Here is a 21,540-nt window from a genome sequence, read left to right as displayed (position 1 = left end):
TTCAATCCAATGTATCCATTGCAAATGTTGTGCTCAAATTGTTGACAGATTATATTAATTTACTTCTTCCTTTAAACAAATCTTGTTAATAAATTAAATTAATTTACTCCTCTAACGTATTGCGTGAGCTAGTGTTTTGTTTTTATGGAGACCATTTTTCTATCTGACATGCCACTAGAAATGCCAGGTACTTGTCATGCTACTCTCTAGTTCTCTGATTCACCCAGCACTGGTTTTGTGTGAAACTGGAAAAAGCATTTGTTACACCAGTAGCAATAACTGGAAATGATATTGAGTCCCGATGAAGAAAAATTTAAAGCAACCTTTGTAACGTCCAATGAGGAAGACCACCTCGCCAGCAGATACTGCTAGAGTTACTTGGCCTAGCCTCATTAAGATTTCCACCAGCCAGTTGCAAACAGAAACATTTGTTGGACTGTTTGCCCTGACATGATTAACTGTGTAAAAGTTATGCCCCAGCACTTTGATAAACCAGTGGGATAGGAGTGATGGGCTCAGGGGAATGTCTTGGGTTGCTTTGCAGGAGTGATTGAGAAGTACCGGAGTATCAAAGGTACAAGCTTGTGGGATGCAATGATAGATTTCTATTTATCTCCTAGAGCTGCTTCTCCATCATGTTTCGCTGATTGGATAACCTGCAAGTCCTACCCGCTGATGGCATTCTCATTTCGTAAATATTAATAATGCATCTACACTGATGTTTCAAAAGGCTGCAGATGGACTGGATAGAGCTTGTTCCTAATCAAACCACCTTCCCATTTGCTGCTTCTGAATGAACCCTTTCATCTTTCATATCTACTGTTACACTTCTGTTTGAAACTGAAGAATGAGTCATGATTCGGAATTACGTTGAGTGGTCCTGTTCAGAAAATCTAATCTCTCCTGGAGTAAGCTATGCATATTTGCTAATGACATAGCCTTATTTAGGCTCTCAGGCTCAGTGGCTGGCTGTGCTTCAGTGTTTATAGCAAGCCATTGTTCAGCTTGGCTTGTTAGATTGGAGCTAAAAGCACTTTTCCACCACAAATAGTGAGAGTTTGTTGTCCATTTAATATAGACAGCTGCACCTGATCCTAAAACACTAACTCTAAATATTATGAATCTCGTAATCTCATTTCCTTTGTCTGAGTACCAGGGACTTCACTTTGTATGGTATATTGCTCACGAGAACTTCGTGAAATTTGCCAGGCTTTACATGGACTGGAAAGTACAGCACAGATCAGAAATGGTAAAGAATGATTCAGTAATTCAGATCAAATAGAAATGACAACAAATTAAACCATTTCAATGAGCTCTGGGAATACAGCATGGAAGAGCTAATTACAAGTGATCAGTTCTTTAATGAGTAGAATGGAGCACCACTGGGATTAATATTATTCAACTCCATTGCCCAATAGACTACGGTGTTTTCAGAATCCCACATCTCATGATATAGTGTGAAAGTTAGAACATTTTATCCTATTAATAACTTTTTAGTATGATAATGGTGAGAAATTAGATGTATTATTTATGCATATTGACATTTTCTATTCCACTTAAAGATTATGAGAGCCATTACTGCAAAAGTTACTGATGAGGTTCATTTCAACAAATTTATTCAGATTGCTTTTCTAAGATTCAACTTGGCTGCCAGTGTTTTTATGACTTGAAGCAGTGGGGATATTACATGAGTGGAAAAGCAGATCAAGAATTTATTTGTTTCCTGTTGTGTGAGTCTAGTATTGCACAGGGAACGTAGGTGTCTATATCTAAGATTACATTCATGCATTATCTATGATCAGCATGGTTACACTAAAAAAGAAATCAAGATTGAATCGATGTCAAACTACTCTGAAGGAATAATTTACTGCTACTGTGTCATCTTTGCTCATTTTAGAACTTAGAACTTTTACAACTTAGAATTATCTGCTTCTCTCTTCAAAGAATGACCAAGGGCAGCACTGTAGTGTAGTGGTTAGCAAAACGCTTTGCAGAACAGGTGACCTGGGTTCAATTCCTGATGCTCCTGTAAGAAGTTTTACATTCGCCCTCTGACTGCGTGGGTTTCCTCCGGGTGTGGCACTTTCCTCCCACGGTCCAAGGGCATGCTGGTTGGTAGGTTAGTTGGTCATTGTAAATTGTCCTGTGATTAGGCTAAATCGGGTTATTGCTGGGCAGTGTGACTCAAAGAGCCAGAAGGACCTACTCCGTAAATAAATAAATAGGGTTATATTACAGAAGGAGGCCATTTGACTCATCCATACTAGTATCCCTCCTCACTTCTCCCTCCCTCTTCTCCCTCAACCTTCTCCCTCCCCTCTCTCCCTCCCCTTCCTCCCTCCCCCTTCCCCCACCCCCTTCTCCCTCCCACCTTCTCCCTTCTCTCTTCTGCCTCCTCCCTCTCCTTCTGATGTACTGTGGGTCTCTGTCAACACTGGAGAGTGCCTTTCATCATCTAGCATCTGCACAGGAACTTGAATTCCCTCCAGCAGCTGATTGCAACCCAGTTCCCCATCCTCACCCTGGAGTTCCCTCCTTCAGCATGGCTCTAATCCTCCTTCAATCAAAAGATTTCCCCTTCACCATTCCACTCCTCAGTTCAGCAATCCTTGAAGACATGAATCCTCCAGAGTTAAAGATTTAACATTACCTTCCCATCCACGGACCACTCCTACACGGCACAGCACTGTGTAGCGCAGCAGTTGGTGCTATGCTTTACAGTGCCAACTGTAAAGTCTGGGTTCAGTTCCCACCAAAGTGTGAAAAGAGCATGTACGTTCTTCCCCTGGTTAGGGTCAGTGAGTTGTGGGCATGCCATGTTGGCGCTGGAGGTGTGGTAACACTTGTGGTCTGCCACGAGCACATAATCGGAATGCGTTGGTCGTTGACACAAACGTCACATCTTACTGTAGGTTTTGATGTACATGTGACAATTAAAGCAAATCTTTACCTTCCCCAGTGAGCAACTTTGACCTCTACTCACAACCCACAGCCAGCTTAGGCAGTTCTATTATGTCACATTGGCAGAACAGTGTTTATTCACATAAAATGTGTCAGGGATTTCAATTGGCCTCATTTTTCATGTCAAACATAGTAGAGTACTATCACATGGTTCCGAAAGACAAATGTCTCCGTGCATGGTCAGTTTAACATTCCATGATAATGTTAGGCATAGCTTTTGCTGTGCTTCCGAAAGAAATCAGTGATTTTCAAAATTATTAATTCTTGTGCTTTGATAGAAATGGAGGGCTGGGGTTATCTTTACTCTACCCCTTCTTGCAGGGGGGTTTCTGCAAAATAGTGGTTTTGGACAAAAATCTGCAGCAGATGTTTAGCCTGCCTCAAAGCGATTGGGCTTTGACTTTACTGAAGGTGGACCGTGACTTGGGGAACAATCCCTCTCACGAGGCGAGCTGCTCATTGTAGCATTCTAAGAAAGTCGTGTCCCTTCATTTTTAGTACTTTCACTCTCAGCCCCCACTCACTGGGTTTTCCAGACTTTGGAAACATCACATGTAAAGTGATATGGAGAGGCTAGGTTCATAAATTCCTTCACAGCAGTTGGGCAAAATAAAGTTCTTCTTCTCAGCTCAACAGGCTACCCACTGGCAGCTTGTAGAATGATCTACTGGGATCATTAAAGTTCTCCTCCTCCTCCTTTATCCACCCAACCCTGCCATGTTTTGCTTTAACTGCAATTTCCCCCTGCACCCCTGGTGCAACGCTGATCAAAAATCTTGTTTTCCAAATATCCTCTTTTACCTGAATATAATCTTGCTCTTTTAGCTATTGCTTCCTTCCCTCAGCTGATTGCCGCTCCTTTCCCTTCCCTAACATCTCTCCTTTTGCCCTTGTTTCCTTTCACCACCATCTCAGTTACTCATAGAGGGGGGACAATATATGGAAGGAAGAAAACTTGATATTTTTCCTACTTTTGCCTTTTTATTGTGCTGAAGCTGTAAGACCATAAAACGTAGGGATATAATTAGGCCACTCAACCCATCGAGACTGTTCCACCATTTCATCTTGGCTGACTTATTATCCCTCTCAACCCCATTCTCTGGCTTTCTCCCTGTAAGCTTTGACACCCTTATTAATCGAGAACCTATCCACATCCCTTTAAGTATACCCAAAAGTCTAGCCTCCATAGCCATCTGTTGCAATAAATTCCACAGATATACCACTGTTTGGCTAAAGAAATTTCTCCACATCTCTATTGTAAAAGGACACTCTTTAGTCCTAGACTCTCCCTTTATTTGCAACACCTTCTGCACATCCACTCCATCTAGGCCTCTCATTTCGGTAGGTTTCAATGAGATGACACCTCATTCTTTTAAGTTCTAGCAAATACAGGCACAGAGCCATCAAGCACTCTACATATGTTAAACCTTTTATTCCTGTGATCATTCCTGTAAAACTCTTCTGAACCCTTTCCAATGCTAGCTAGCACATATTTTCTTGGATATGGGACCCAGAAATGTTCACAGAACTCCAAATATGGTCGGACCAATGCCTTATAAAGTTTCAGTACTTAGAAGCATAGAGTCATGGAGTACTCCAGCACAGAAACAGGCCCATCTCATCAGTCATTCAGATCATTAGCATATAATGTGAAAAGTAGTGGAGCCAACATCAACCCTGCAGAACACCACTAGTTATAAGCAGCCAAGCAGGAAAGGTCCCACACTTTTTGCTTTCTGCTGGTCATGAATCAATAATCTTTTGTTCATGCTAACATCTTTCCTTTAATACCATGGGTTCTTACCTTGCTTAGCAGCCTTGTGTGGCACGTCAACAAAGGCCTTCTGAAAATGCAAGTAAACAACATCTACTGACTCTCTATCCTGCTTGTTATTTCCTCATAGGCAAGATTTCCTCTTGAGGTAACAATGCTGACTTTGGCCTAATTTATTGTGTGCTTCCAACATCTTCCCAACCACTGAAGTTAGGATAACTGGCCTATGATTTCCTATATTTTGCCCCCTTCCTTTTTAAGGAGTAGGGTGGCATTATTATATTGTGTAATAGGATATGAGAGAAACTTCCTAATCCATTGTGAGGACCATCCACAGCTGCTTAGTTCTCCAGAATGCACTGAGAAAAGAGCAAGAGTTGGATGGGGTCTTGGAGTATTATTGCTAGTTTAGTATCCAATTAGGAACACTTTAAATTTGCGTAAATTCCACAGATTGACCACCCTCTGACTAAAGCAATTTCTTCTCATCTCTGTTCTAAATGAAATTCCCCCTATTCTGAGTCTACGTATACTTATAGAAAACATCCTCACCACATCCACTCTGTCTAGGCCTTGCAATATTTAATGAGATTTCCCCCTCATTCTTTTAAACTCCAGTGAGTACAGGTCCAGAGCCATGAAATGTTCCTTATATGTGAACCTTACATTCTCCGAATTGTTCTCATGAACCTCATCTGGAGGCTCTGTCATGCCAACACATTTTTTCTTAGATAAGGTGCCTAAACTGTTCAAAATAATCCAAACATATTTTGACCAATGCCTTGTAAAGCCTTGGCATCACATTCTTGCTCCCAAAAGACCATAAAGACATTGGAGCAGAATTAGGCCATTCGGCTAATTGAGTTTGCTCCACCATTTAATCATAGCTGATCCATTTCCCTCACAACCCCATTTTCCTGACTTCTCCCCATAACCTTTAAAAGACTTATATTCTAGTCCTCTTGAAATGAATGCTAATACTACATTTGCCTTTCTTACCACCAAGTCAACTTGCAAGTTAACCTTCAGGGAATCCTGCAACAAGACTCACAATTCCCTCCGCACCTATGAATTTTGAATTTTCTCCCATTTAGAAAATAATCTTCACCTTTATTCCTTCTAGTAAAGTGCATGGCCATATTCTTCCCTGTATATTCCATCTACCAATCCTTTGTCCATTCTCCCAATCCGTCCAAGTCCTTCTGCAAACTCCCTGCTTCCTACACTAGCAAAAACCCATCAATTCTGTGATTCAAATTATTGACATAAAACATGAAAAGGAATTATGCCAACACTGACTCCGGCAGAACACCACTTTTTACCAGCAGCCAACCAGAATAGGCCCCCTTTATTCCAACTCTTTGCCTCTTGCTAATCAGCCTATCTTCTTTCCACGCTAGTATCTTTCCTGTAATAACATGGGTTGTTAACTTGTTAAGCAGCGTCATGAATCTTGTTGAAGGTCTTCTGAAAATCCAAGTGAACAATATACTAACTCTCCTTTGTCTATCCTGCCTATTATTTCCTCAAAGAATTTCAACAAATTTGTCAGGCAAGAACTCCCCTTTAGAAAACTATGCTGATTTTGGCCTGTTTCATCATGTGATTCTGGTCTATAATTTCCTTTCTTTTGCCTTCCTCACTTCTGAAAGAAAATAGTGACATTTGCAATTTTCCTGTCCTCTGGAGCCATTTCAGAATCTAGGGATTTTTGAAATACCATTACTAATGCCTCTACAATCTCTTGAGCTACCCCTTTTAGACCCTTGGGGTGTAGTCCATTTGGTCCAGTGACTTATCTCCCTTCAGACCTTAGCTTCACAAATGCCTTCTCCTTAGTAATAGCTGCTACACTCAATTCTGCCCCCTGACACTCGAATTTCTGGCATACTACTAGTTTCCACAGAGAAAACTGACACAAAATACTTCTTAAGTTCATCTCCCATTTCTTTGCCCCCATTTCTAACTCTGCAGCTCATTTCCCAGCAGTCCAATATCCACACTCGCTTTTCTTTTATTCTTTATGTAGCGGAAAGATCTTTTGGTATCTTCTTTAATATTTTTGGCTAGCTTACTGTCCTTCATCTTTTCTCTCCTTATGGTACTTTTAGTTGCCTGCTGTTGTTTTTTTTTAAAAGATTCCCAATCCTCTAACTTTGTGGCGACCCACTTTCTGTGCAGGCGAACCTGCTCACAAATAGCCTGCATGTGGGGGAGAGACTTTGGTAATGCACCTCTGACGTCATTTCTGCCCAGAGAAGGTGGGAGCTAGGAATTAAAAGCCAGTGCCATGAAGTTTGAATAAACTGGTCTCAAAACGACTTACCGACTGCGTGTCATTGTTTCTAGCTCTGTATGTAGTACACCACTACAACTTCCCACTAATTTTCACCATATTATATACCCTCTCTTTTGCTTTTATGATGTCCTTGGCTTCCCTTGTCACCCACAGTTGTCTCATCATCTTTCTAGAATGCTTTATCATCTTTGGGTTACTGTATATCTATCCTGTGCCTTCTGAATTTCCCCCAGAAACTCCAGTCAGTGCTGCTCTGCCATCATCCCTACTAGTGTCCCATTCCAATCAAATTTGGCCAGCTCCTCTCACTTGCCTCTGTAACTCCCTTTACTCCACTGTAATACTGATACATCTGGCTTTATCTTCTCTCTCTCAAACTGCAGGTTGAATTCTATCATATTATGATCACTGTCTCCCAAGGGTTCCTTTACCTTAGGCTCCCTAATCAAATCTGGTTCATTACACAACACCAAAACCAACATTGCTTTTTCCCTAGTGGGCTCAACCACAAGTTGATTTTAAAAAACCATTTTATAGGCATTCTACAAATTCCCTCTCTTAGGATCCAACACCAATCAGATTTTCCCAATCTACCTGGAAGTTAAAATCCCCCATGATTATCATAGCATTGCTCTTATTACATTATCATCATCTTCATCATTATGTGTCATGTCAAATGATGTGAGTGATTATGGTGTATTGCGCATGATTGCGCTTGGTAATTTTTTCTACAGAAGTGGTTTGCCACTGCCTTCTGGGCAATGTCTTTACAAGTCAGGTGACACCATCCATTATAAATACTCTTCAGATATTGTCAGTCTGGCGTCGGTTGTCGCATAACCAGGACTTGTGTTTTGCACCAGCTGCTCATGTGACCATCCACAAGCTGCTTCCATGGCTTCACATGACCCTGATCGGGTAGGGGGTGGGGGAGGTGCTGAGCAGGTGCTACACCCTGCCCAACGGTGACCTGCAGGCTACTGAAAGGAAAGAGTGCCTTACACTCCTTTGGTAGAGATGTATCTCCTCCTCGCCACCTGTCTTATTACATGCCTTTTCTACATCGTGGTTATTGTTCAGGGTCAACTCGTCAGCATTGACTCTTGCATAGCTTGCCATAATCCCATGCATTCCACGACTTTCTATGAGACTTTGTATCAGCGCTTGTTATTTTTTTAGCAAGATATATGGGAAGACAGAGGTGAGCAAAATATACCTTTAGTTGCAAATGGCAAGCATGAACACAGGTACTGGCTACTATTTGTATTCAGTTCATTACATGAGGTTTTATTGACTTCAGTGGGACCAGGTATGTGGGAAGTGAATAAAACTGACAGATGATGCTGTTGCATATGCTTCGAGCAATCCAATGTGACATTCTCTCCCAGGTACTGAATTTTTGACAGATGCTACTTACCGAAGCCAAGAACTTTGTCATCACAAAGCGAGCATGAACAGATATAAAGTATCCAAAAAGTGAGACTTTTCTTTTGCTTACAAATAGGTTGAATACCAAAACAGAAGTTTCAAGGATTACGGTCATGGTTTCAGGATATAAAATCAGCCATGATTATGAGGAGAAAGTTTTCCACTCAGAGGGTTGTAAATTTGTGAAACTCTGTAACAGGAACAAGGGTAGTATGTAAGTGCCTGCAGTACGCTGGTGACACAATGAAACCATCAGGGTAGATTAGCTGTGGCCAAGTTATGAGGTAGAAGGAATAAGTCTGGTGTAGAGCTACAAGCAGGTGCAGTGTCTCTGTGTTAATTCGACATTACAGTCATTAAAACTATTTTTGGAGTAATTGAGTGCAACCTTCCCACAAGTTAATGCATTCAGGGTTGCTCTTCTGCACATTAACCACATTAACGCATGGTTATTTGAGTTGGTGTCACCTTCTTGTCAGCTTGAAACAGTTAGGCTATTCTCCTCTGACCTCTCTCATTAACAAAGTGTTTTTGCCCACAAGACTGCCACTCACTGAATGCTTCTTGCTTTTTGCCCAGTTCTCAGTAAACTCCAGAGAAGGGGGTCCCAGCCTGAGGTCCACAGACCCCTCATTTAATGTTAGAGGTCCATGGCATAAAAAAGTTTGGAGTTAATGCTTCTTATTGATAATTTTTTTATCAGGGCTTCAATGGGTCAGAAATGTAATAATATTTCAGTTGCAAAGAAGGGATAAGGAACAAAAGAGGTAAGGTATTTGATTATTGGGAAAGGCTGAGAGAGAGTGGTCAGGACATGTATGGAGGAGGTCTAATTAGAGGGAGGTAAATGAACTCTGAGATAACATAAGTAAATGGAAGATAAAAAATGAGATACAGAACTAAGATCACTGATTATCTGAATTGTTGAAATCTGTGATGAGTGTAGAAGGCTGCACTGTGCCAGATTTGAGGATGAGATGCTCTTCTTCAAGCCCATGTTGAATTTCTTGGGTCACTGTAGGTGGCCTAAGACTGAAGGGCCTTAGGGATTCAGATTCAGATTTATTTATCACATGTACATCCAAACATACAGAGAAGCGTCATTTGCCTTTGCATTAAGAAATGGAAAATTAAAGTCAGAGCCAACTGGAAAGTCGAGTTCATCTCACAAACAATTTCTCTATAGCCTGGGTATTTGAATACCTCTCTCGATGTCTGTAATTAAGAACTCGAAGCGTGTTCAATTTGCAATTGGCCCTGTCTTTGATCTTTGAGCACTGTTTTAATCCAGCACCTTCTTTGGTCTAGATTTTCTTCAAAATAACTTGTCAGGCATCAGTTTAAAGGGAACTCCAGCAACAGTGGTCTTTGCAAATAAACTATGACACCAATAAAGTTTAATAATTCTTACAGTACAATTGTTAAGTATTTTACAGAACACGGCAGAAAGTTACTCATTAACTTATGGTAGAAGCTATATCAGAATTAAATTTGTTACAATAAAGACATTATTGTTTAAAACAAAATAATTGATTTTGAAATATTTAACTGAAAGTCCATGAAAAAAAATTGTTTTTGCTTATGGCCTAAAAGGTAATTTGACAGTAATTATGACACAATGGGCAATGGTTGCACCTTAAAGGTTCAAAGGGATCTAAGGTGTAATTGTTAACAAAGTATGTACCTACATACATCTCTGAGATTCATCTTCTCCAGATAGCCATGAAAAAAAATAAGAACATGGAAGTCATTCAGAGAGAAACATCAAACCCACCCTCCACACAAAAAAAGAATGGCATCCCGATCATCAACCTCCAAACCTCCCCCCCTGCACAAAATGAAACAAGAACATCGACCCCAAACCCCTCCCCTCACTCAACAAAAATGGAAAGAAACATGTGAAAAACACAGAATATAAAAACAATAAGTCTGAGAAAGTCCATACAAAATAGTCCAATCCATAACACAGAACCGTGGTAACATCTTCCTTCGTCAATGAAGGGAGGAACACCACACAAGCACAGAGCGGCCTACCCACTTGCCACAGTGAGCCACACATCGATTGGCCACTCATAGAATCGTCAGCAGTGATCCACAGGAAGGCAGTCGGCACTGAACTCTCGCTCGCCTTATGTGACAAAGCAACATTTTCATGGTTTTTATTTACAGTGAGAATGTCTTGAAAATGCCAGGAGTTTTCCTGAGACAATTGATTACACTGGAGGCTGCTACAAAACAATGCTCCCTACCCAGGACAGAAAAACACGATAGAAACCTTTAACTTTTACATTTAACTCCACAGATCTGTAGTGCAGGGCAACTATTACAAACTTTAAGCTATATTGTCAGTGCAATTCTGAAATCCAGGATATTGTTTTACAAGTTTGACACTGCATTAATTAGATGTAAACTATTAAATGTAAACTATTAGATGTAAATTATTTCAGCAGTGAAATAATTAATCTGTATTTGAAGGTGGTTTTGAATCAAAATAATTTGCTTGTTCTTAAGAAATATCTTTACTTTATACCTGAACCATTGCACAGAGTCAGAGGGACATTGTTTACAAAATGAAATCTAACACAAAAGCATGTTCAAGTAAGAAATATATTTGAAATAAAATGTTGTCTCTGTTTAATCTTACAGAACACAGATAAATTTTACAGTGGCTATTGATTTTACAGCTTCTAATGGTAAGTTCATAAAAATCTGATAAACCTTCACTACTGAATAATTTTTTTGGGATATGCATGGGTGGCTACTAATTACTGATTGGTGGCTTTGGTCAATCAGAAGGGTCTCGGCCTAAAACGTCGACAGCGCTTCTCCTTATAGATGCTGCCTGGCCTGCTGTGTTCCACCAGCATTTTGTGTGTGTTGTTGTTTGAATTTCCAGCATCTGCAGATTTCCTCGTGTTTGCCGTTTTTAATTGATTGCTTAGATACATGTTCAATCATACATTAAGATGCCCTCAAAGGAAAATCAATACACTTTTGCTACATTCATGTAAGTATTTGTAGTAGTTGTGTAATTTACTTCTTGGATCAATGGTATTTAGTTGTAAATAATCATAAAAGTAAAATAAAAGATTGATGCCAATGAAGAAATGTTTAGAGGGAGCGAGGAATAGAATTGAAGTAAACTATAAGCACAAGAGGTTCTGCAGATGCTGGAAATACTGAGTAACACACACATACAAAATGCTAGAGGAACTCAGTAGAGTACCTTATGAAGGGTCTCAGCTGAAATATGGACTACTTATTTCCCTCCATAGATGCTGCCTGACCCATAGCATTCCTCCAGCATTCTGTGTGTGGTGTTGAAGAAAGCTAAAATGCTTATTTTATTTGCCTACCAAAAAATACTAGCATTTATAAAATCCTGCATAAAACTAAGCACTGATAATAACCCTGCAATATCCTGATGCAGGGTTTTGATCCAGAATGTCAATGATGGTCGTTCCTCATACGGACGCTGCTTAACCTGCTGAGTTCCTGCAACAGATTGTTTGTTATTAACAATAGCACCAGTTTGGCAGAGTCCACTGTTGATCAGTTGCATATCGTGTTGTTTTGTTATTTTATGCTATGTTATTACTTTACTTTTTCAAAGTGTTACGTATCCCGTAACTGGATAACTTACCAGCAAAGATAGAGAGGTCCGTTGAAGTCTGATGACACTATTTTCAAACGTTTTTATTTATAAAGGGGCACAAAAGTAAGGTTAATACAAACATTCAGATAATGCACGTCGTCAATACTCAATCTAAAGCGTGGGTATAGTAATAAGCATCCTTAAGAAATAATCTCAACTGTTGTCTAGGGGATAACATATTGTCCGTTGGAGATATAAAAGTCACTCAGAAGTCTGCAGGCTTCAGCCTTTTGGGGAATCGCTGGGTTTCACGTGTTTTAGAGAGATTGGTGAGGAAAGGAGAAAACTTGCCCGGGTCTTTATGAAGCAACTCTGTTGAATCAGGGGAGCGTTGGTTCCCCATTGTTAGTTCGAAGTCCTTTTTGGTGTTATCAGCCACCCACTCCCCAGGCAAAGGAGAGGCGGAACGCACGTGGCTTTGTATGGCTTCCCGCTAGCACGGGAGCGCTGAGCGATGGTGTCCTTCTGGTGCGTCGCTGGGGTACCACCTCCTGCAGTCCCCTTTTATCTTGACTTGCAGAGTTGTAGATATCCATCAACGTAGGGTGATGCAATCCCCACCCCCACATTGCCCGAGGGTGTCCATATCCGTGGTAGCTGTCACGTAGCAGGGCCATGCACTTCGCACAGGTGTCTCTAAGAACAATGGCCAAAATAATTGCATTGTCTCTCATTTCCTGGGTCTGAGACCCGAATTAATAGTGATCTTGCGATTCTCCGGAAGGAGGGGGCTGCTCCCGCCCCTTCGGCCCCTCAGAGCTGTGGTACATTCATAACAAAAGACTTTGTGTGTAGTCTTTATTGTGCTGTGAATCACAGATGTCTCATAATAGAAACTATCAATGCTTCATTTAAACATAAATAATGTGGCAGCCAAGTGGCCCCTCAAGACTGGTCCAGCATTCAATAAGATCATAGCTGATTTGATGTTAACCATGAATATTTTCTTTCCAGATACCAATGATACTTAATTCCACTGGACACCAGCCTTTATTTTATTTTAGCCATTAATTTATTTAGTGACCTGTTATCTCACGGCCTCCATAGTCAACTGACATAGTGAGGAAGGAAAGCAATCCAAATTAAATCTATACAACTCAATCTTTATTAATACTCTGAATACAGGCATTCAGTGAATCACTATTACTCTCAATGACCTGGCATTTAACCTACTTTTTTATCCTCCTGTGCGTAGACCTCCATTAGTCTCGATAGACCATGGATTTGTGCCTTGGAAAGTTTCCAGGGTGCAAGCCTGGGCAAGGTTTTTTTTAAATGGAAGACCCGCTGTTGCCCAAGCTGCAAGTCTCCCCTCTCCACGCCACCGATGTTGTCCATGGGAAGGGCATTAGGACCCATACAGCTTGGCACCAGTGTCGTCACAGAGCAATGTGTTGTTAAGTGCCTTGCTCAAGGACACACACACAAGCCTCAGCCAAGGCTTGAACTAGTGACCTTCAGATCACTAGATGAAAACCTTAACCACTTGGCCACACGCCAACTTTATCCTCCTAGCCAATACAAAGTGAAGCTCTCAACTTGGACTCAGATGAAAGATGAACTGGACAGGCTTACTTCATTTTCTTCTCTGAGTTCTGAAGTGAGGGTCCTCTTCTGAAATGTTTGTTCCCAAGTTTTTTTTCCTGTTTATGTCCTTACAGTTTCTTGTTTAATATATTTTATACCAAATCTTTCAGAGTGCTGGAGCTCCTCAAGCACCACCTGAGTCATACAGACACAGGAGAGCATGGAATTGGTTGTCACTGATTGTCTTCTGATAACCAAGACATCCCTAGTGGTTATTTCACTGTTGAACCTAGGCCTCTAGTTATCTCTTACTATTTTAGTAACAACTAGCTCTTCTGCCTGCTGTTGAGGCCTTGGTTAGCAGAGGAATTGTTTCAGAGTTTCTTGCCTCACGACATCAAAATGGCCACTGTTTTGTGTTTTCAATTTATGAGGCCTCTCGAGATCCTGAATCACAACAAAAGCCATACAGCTACACAGTGAGAAAAATGAAGCTGACAGTCTATTAAAAGGGTTTCCAATCTGGGGCCCATGGACCCCTTGCTTAATGGTATCAGTTCATGGCACAAAACAGGTTGGAAATGTCGTGGTTACTTGAAATGACTTGGAGACACAGACAATTCTTCAAGAAAATTAAACCTTTATTTGCAAACAAAGGCTGAGGCAATCAATGAATTTGTCACTGAAAGCCCGCCGAGCTCCAGTGTACAGCATTCTTTATAGTAATTTCTTATCTCAGTTACATTTCGGGTTCATCGCCATACCCAACCGAGTATTAATTGCATATCATCTATATATGAATTAATTAATCGCTTTTGCCTAGCCCGCGGTGCCCCACCATTATGTTCCACCCGTTCGCATTGGGACCTGATTCTTTGCCAAGATTATGTTCTCCAGACATCCCCCCCTCACATTACATTCCTGCTCGCAGCATCCTGCCCGCCACCGTTATCTCGTACTAAACAAAGGTTGAGTGTAATACATGGGATACATCTCAGCTAATAGTGCTGCAAAATAACAGGTGTTCTGTAAGTGCCATAATATGCAGCTAAAAGAGTACAAAGTATCTACTGAAAACAACACATAACAAAATGTGTCTAGAAAATAATACATATTAATATTTGGTACCTAGAAGTGATTACATAGTACAGTAAATAGCTAATACATAGTGATTATATTTCAGGTATATATATATATATAGTGGTTATGTTTCAGGTATATAGTGGTTATGTCAGGTATATTTCTCAATAGGAACCCCTGGACTATTAGATTTTAATTCTTTTTCCTTATCTCAAGAAGGTCACATTTCAGTATGTACTTCACATTTTAATTATCACAGATGGCCGAAGAAAACAGCTCCTGATTCATAATTTTGTGATCAATCAATCTATAAGGAAGAACACTCTTCAAAAATATTCTCAAAATATTCTCAGGTCACTTCATGGATCATTCTGACATGTGGCATGTTCAAACTGAAAACACTCTCCAGCTCTCTGCTCTGGAATGATTGTTTTTAAGCTTTTACAAGCCACCTTTGTATTTTATTTCACTTCTCACAATAACTTGCTGCTTATTTAAAGTTGGCTCCATTTTCCCATCATGCTTTGTAAATGCCACGGTCTCAATTCTCCTCAACTGTCTGGGCCACAGAATTTTAAACATACACATCTGAGAAAAGAAAATCCTTCTTAACTTTGAAATTAATCCTTTATTCTGAAACTATTTTCCAAATTCTAGGTTGAGCGAGGGAGAACAACCTGCATATATTGTACCTTCATGTCAAACTCCCTCAGAGCCTTATAGGTTTCAATAAGATAACCTCTCAGTCTACCTAACTCTATCCCATTCAGTAATAAATCTGGATAATTACATATAATAAAGGACTAAAACTATTGAGGTTAATACCACTGGTAGCTAATTGGATGAAGACCCAGGAAATTACTGTTTTTTTTTTAATTTAATTTGAACTGTTGGTTCATTAATCTTAAGGAAAGATCACTGTCAGGAGGTTGATTGATGGTAGACAAGTTCCTCCACTAACAGTGATACTAAGCAACTGTTATAATAATTCCTTTGTCTCAATGGTACTATATCATTTGAAAGCTTTGAAATTTGTGAATCAGGCAGCTTGAAGTGTGGTAAGGCACAAAACACTCACAAACTGGCATGTTAGTCACAGGAGAAGTTGGCTCATTATGAGTTGCATGTTGCACTTCATTAGTAGTTGTACTACAATTCAATAGCTTAGTCAATTTAATTAAATAATCCTGACGGGAATCTACAAAAACTTTAATACTCTTGTATCACCAAGTAAGAGTCATATTTATAGCTTATTATTCTTTCTACTTCCTTCATCAGGAAACCCATCTCAATCCACATCGCTGCACTACATGAATCCTTACCAGATGAATGCCTACGCAATGGCTTTGAAAGCGGTGGGCGAAATCATTCAGGACTACGACAGTGACAAGATGTTCCCAGCATTGGGGTTTGGTGCTAAACTCCCCCCAGATGGAAGAGTCTCTCATGAGTTTGCTTTGGTGAGCTATTTCGGATATGCCATTCAGGTTGTGGAAGTTGTAATGAATGAAACAGTTGCAATGCTGTGTGAGGAAGTGATACCAGGAGATAACATTAAAAGTAGGAACAGGAATTTTAGCTTTCTAGACCATTCAGTTGGTTCATCAAGGACTACCACTGAAATCTGAAATAAAAATAAAAAAAATTTGATAAAATAGCCAGGCAAAATTTGTGCAAAGAGAGGCAAATCAATGGCTCAGCTCAAAGATTTTACTTTTGTACTGAGGCCATTTTGGTTATTAAATCCCTACTACATCCCAGCTGGGCAATCCCATTTGTCGCATCCTACCTGCCTTTATTTCCCAATACTGCTGGCCAACAAGCTTATTCTGTCCGACACGTGGCTATCGATTCTCCTTAAACTACACCAAGGAGTAACGTAAAACAGGTTGTAGAAGGAGAGCTGAGTCCCTGAAGGAAACCCAGACTTTCAGACTCCAGACGGACGATACCCTGGTCCTGCAGCTGTGACAAAGCAGTCCAGACTGTTGCACCACAGTGTTATCCCCACTACAACCTTGTCTCCGAGCCCTTTTGTCATTAATAAGATTTGACATAGAACAGAAGAGTACAGTACAGGCCCTTCAGCTCATGATATTGTGCCAACTCTTTAACCTACTCTAAGATTAATCTAACCCTTCCTTCTCAAGTAACCCAGCATTTTCCTCCATCCTTGCAGCCATTTAAAAGCTGCTTAAATGTCCCTAAGTGGTGCTTCTACCATTACCACTAGCAGAGCATTCCACACACCTACCACTCTCTGAGTAAAAAAAAAACTACCTCTGACAACCCCCCCCCCCCACACCCATACTTTTCTCCAAACACCTTAAAGTTATGCCCCCTCATATTTGCAATTTCTGCCCTGGGAAAAAATCTCTGGATGTTCACTTTCGCTATGCCTCTGTCAAGTCACCCCTCATCTTTCTCTACTCCAAAGAGAAAAGCCCTATCTCATTCAGCCTCTCCTCAGGTTGAGAAATGTGGACCTGAAAGTACAGAAAGTTTCCAACTGGAAGTGATGATTGAGATGCTTGAGTGATGATTGAGAAATCTTGTGCAGAGGTTTCCCAACATGAGAATGAAGCAACTTATTTCTCCATCTGATCTATAGCATCAGAATGATGCCCTGTCACATGGGGGGGGGGGGCAATGCCGGTAGAATATGTTCATGGAAGTTTCATTGTATGTTGATTGCCCAAAGGACATGGCAATTATTGCCTTTACTTGATTAATTTTTGCATTTCACGCATTGCAAATAGCGACTACATTTACAACTTACTTATATGATGTTAACACTTTTGGATGCAGAGGAAAGGTTTTTGGTATAGAAAATGTTTACTGATGTTGACACTCCTGCTGGAACTTCAGTTTACGAAAATCTCTGGAATCCGCCCGAAGTGTCCCAGCCCCCTTGAAGGATTCCCTGTCAGTGAAAGAGTGTGCCAAGCGATCTCTCACTGCCTCAGTAAAATCAGAAGATGAAAGCAGGAAGGAAGGTAGGATAGTAGTTAGCAAGAAGTTTCACAGTATCAGCAATCTGGGTTCAATTCCCATCACTGCCTTTAAGGAGTTTGTACATTCTTCCCTTGACTTGTGTGGGTTTCCTCTGGGTGCTCTGGTTTCCTCCCACTTTCCAAAGAAATACCAGTTGGTAGGTTAATTAGGAATTGCAAATTATCCCATGATTAGGCTAGGATTAAGCTGGGGAATTGCTGGGCAGCATGGTTCCAGGGGCCAGAAGGGCTTATTTGCTGTATATCAATAAGGAAAAATAAAATAATAATAATAACTGCTAGAAATATTCCATCAATTCCAATTCATATCTCGTAAGGATGAGCTGTATTTGAAACATATGCATTTTAGTTCCTTTTTACATGAATTCAGATGACTGAAATAAAAACTGGATTAAAAGTCAGCGACTTTTAAAGTACAAAGAATCATTCAAATAGGGTTCATTCAATCTTCCCTCATACCTTCTAAGGAGCTCTGAGTAACTTGTTAAAATGAAAAATCTTTAAATCATGTGATGCAACTAAACAAAGTACAGTGTAATCTGTTTGTAATATATTTAGTCAATTTTCCTAGTAAATTCCACATTTAACTGGTTGCCGTATTTGATGCCTCTTCATGCTACTCACCGCAAGTTGATTGTCGCTGCAGTTTAAAGGCAGTTTAAAAAACTCTTCCTGGGTACTTCTTGGGCAGAAAATGTGAAAATCTTCCTTTTAAACTTTGACAGTGTTGGTGCAGTGAAGGTTACAGTTTTGATTAAAGCACACTTTCCTCGCATCTCAGAAACTCAAGGAAGCCAATTGAACATGTTAAAACACACTAGTTGCCTCTTTCTTCACTGTGAATGTGAAACTGTGGTGGGACATTGGAGTCAGCAGTTTCCATAAAGCAGTTCAAGTCTTTAACGCTGTGAAACTTTGCTTTTCTTGAACAGTCCCTTCATTATATAAATCTCAAAGAACAATTTGATCTTTCTGGAAGTGACAATAGCTGGTGAGAATTTCTACTGATGAAAGAGGGGTCACATCAGTAGTTTATTTTGTCATTAAAAAAGAAGAGAGACATGGTGACGGTTTAGTTTGGTAATGTTTCACATCTGAAACAAAACTCAAACCTTAGCTAAACTGCTGCTTTACTGAAGGCTCTGCCATTCGTTGAATGAGTTTATTTATTTATGTAACGATATAACACAGAACAGGCCCTTCAGGCCCAACAAGGCGCATTGCCCAGCAACCCACCTATTTAACCCTAGGCTTATCACAGGACAGTTTACAATGACCAATTAGCCTACTAACCAGTACATTTTTGGACTGTGGGAGAAAACTGGAGTACGCAGAGGAAACGTGGTCACATAAGGGAAACATACAAACTCTTACAGACTCCTTACACATGGCACCAGAATTGAACTCTGAACTCTGGAACGCCCTGAGCTGTAATAGTTACCACTATAATATGGTGGCACTCAATGTGAAACCAATTCTCGCTCTGATGTTGAAGATCTTGTAACATTTTTCCATATCATATTGAATCCACTGACTGACTTCTCTAACATATAACCATATAACAATTACAGCACAGAAACAGGCCATCTCGGCCCTTCTAGTCCATGCTGAATGCTTACCCTCACCTAGTCCCACCGACCTGCACTCAGCCCATAACCCTCCATTCCTTTCCTGTCCATACACCTATCGAATTTTTTTTTAAATGACAATACCGAACCTGTCTCTACCACTTCTACTGGAAGATGAAGTGGGATCTCCTTGGAATCTTTCAAATGTTGAAGGACCTAGACAGAGTAGATGTGAAAAGGATGTTTCCCGTGATAAGGGAGTCTAGAACAAGAAGGCACAACTTCAGGATTGAAGGATTTCCATTAAGAACAAAGATGCGGAGAAATTACTTTCGTCAGATGGTGGTAAATCTATGGAATTTGTTGGTACAAGCTGGTGTGGAGGTCAAGTCATTGGGTACATTTAGGTCAGAGATAGATCGGTTCTTGATTAGCCAGGGCATCAAAAGGTATGGGGAGAAGGCATGAGAGTTGGGATGACTGGAAGAATTGTTCAGCCATGATTGAATGCCAGAGCATACAACATCCTATATCTTATGGTCTTATGGACATGGCATCAAAGATTATGGGGACTGGGGTTGAGGAGGAGAGAAAAAAAAAGAGTGATCTAGATCATAGACTGAAGGATGTGGATGTTCTGCCTGTTTGATATTTATCCCTAGATCAACACCTAAAACAATGTGGTATTATGTATTGGTGTGATATCTCTTCAGCTGTTCAGGAGCCTTTGGTGCAGAATTGGCTATTACGCTTCCAGCATTACATCAGAGACAACTTTTCAAAAATACATATTGAATTGAAAACAGAAATAGTAGGGCAGGATTTACTTTATTCCTTCAAACAATTTCATGAATTTGTGGCAGATGCAAAGCTCTGCCACAAAACTTGGATGCCATGGATGGTAATAGTTAAAATCAGGTTCTTTCCATCCATGTTTATGTTCAGCTCTCCCCTTGGGACGAAGAGAAAATGAGAATGCTTTGTTACTATTTTGTTGGATTGCTTATTTCCAAGCCACAGGTTTAAGATATTAACACCGGGAAAAGCTTGAGAGGAAATTACTTTTACACTTTCTAAGCCAGAGAATATAAAGGAATATACTCAATTAAGAATGACGCAGAGAAAATGTGAGTACTTCCACACTTCAGAATCAAATCAATTCCCCAATGTGCAGCTCACATCTTACATTGTTCTGAAGGGAAATTTCATTGGTAATTAAAGCAACGCGCACAAAATGCTGGAGGAACTCAATTACTTTGTTTGCCAATTAGTGTAGCAAGTTGTATGTTTTCCATATTCTGTACAGCTTAACAATAATAGTATGGACCCAAAGTGTTATGATTTAAGTAATGATTCAGAATCTAATATTATTTTCTTATTAGCTACTGATTAAGTTTTTGCATTTCTTACGATAGCTCAAAATATACTTCCATCAGAAATCAGTCCATTTTTTGAGAAGATAATTTTTATCTTTAATGAGAAGAGTCATAGACTGAAATATTAAGTTTTCATGTAAAATGGCAACAACAGGAGTCTTGGTCCTAGCCAGACAAATCATAGCCCTCCGGTGAGTTTTGATGGAATCTTCTTTGAGATTGTTCCTATTTCAAACAGAGGAATCTCAGAACTAGGATCTGCTTTGTTCCAATACGAACCTGGAACGCTAGAAAGAGTAACAGAGGCTATAGGCCCAGTAAGGTCAAAGTCTTGACCATTTCTTTTTATGTGTTTTTTCAGATAATGACTGATGAGCTGGATTACAAACACTTCCCATTTTTATTATCATAATTCCAACATTTATTCCTCTCCATCAATATTGAATTTTCAACAATGCCATAATTTTTAGACCAGGACTCATTCTTTATGCAGTCCATAGTAAAATACCTTAGGGTCCTTTCATAAGAGCCAACGAGGTCTAGGAACATAGAAATCAGCTAATCTCAAATTAGACTGTTGCATTTCCTACACTAAACTGACCGTAATTTAAGACTATCTAATAGGTTCTGAAACATATCAAGGCTTCTGACTAGATGAAAAAGTGTAATCTTATATTCTTTCCTGTTTCTTCAGTCATGCTAAAGGTTTTGATATCTTAATTTTAATCCTTTAAGTTGACAGTCTCTGATCAAACATATATGACATTTGGTGCATTTCTATCTAAAACTGTTCTGGGTATTATTGGAAAATGTATGTGTTTGCTTTCCTGATGCCCTTTGAATTGAAAGTAGAGAAAG

At 40.0% G+C, this 21,540-nt stretch overlaps 1 protein-coding gene across 1 annotated transcript in view; it reads left to right on the top strand.

Annotated features, from left to right (window-relative positions):
• LOC132381139 (copine-8-like) overlaps positions 1-21,540 on the top strand; it is a 660,843-nt gene that overhangs the window by 542,462 nt on the left and 96,841 nt on the right. The window contains exons 15-16 of the mRNA XM_059950410.1: positions 11,109-11,155; positions 16,003-16,184. Of these exons, the coding sequence (XP_059806393.1) occupies positions 11,109-11,155; positions 16,003-16,184 (229 nt within the window). The remainder of the gene's footprint in view (positions 1-11,108; positions 11,156-16,002; positions 16,185-21,540) is intronic.

The sequence above is a fragment of the Hypanus sabinus genome, chromosome 25 (assembly GCF_030144855.1).
Source record: "Hypanus sabinus isolate sHypSab1 chromosome 25, sHypSab1.hap1, whole genome shotgun sequence".
Lineage (NCBI taxonomy): Eukaryota > Metazoa > Chordata > Chondrichthyes > Myliobatiformes > Dasyatidae > Hypanus > Hypanus sabinus.
Note: the sequence above shows the minus strand (reverse complement) of the source record. Positions and strands in the feature narration are given on the sequence as shown.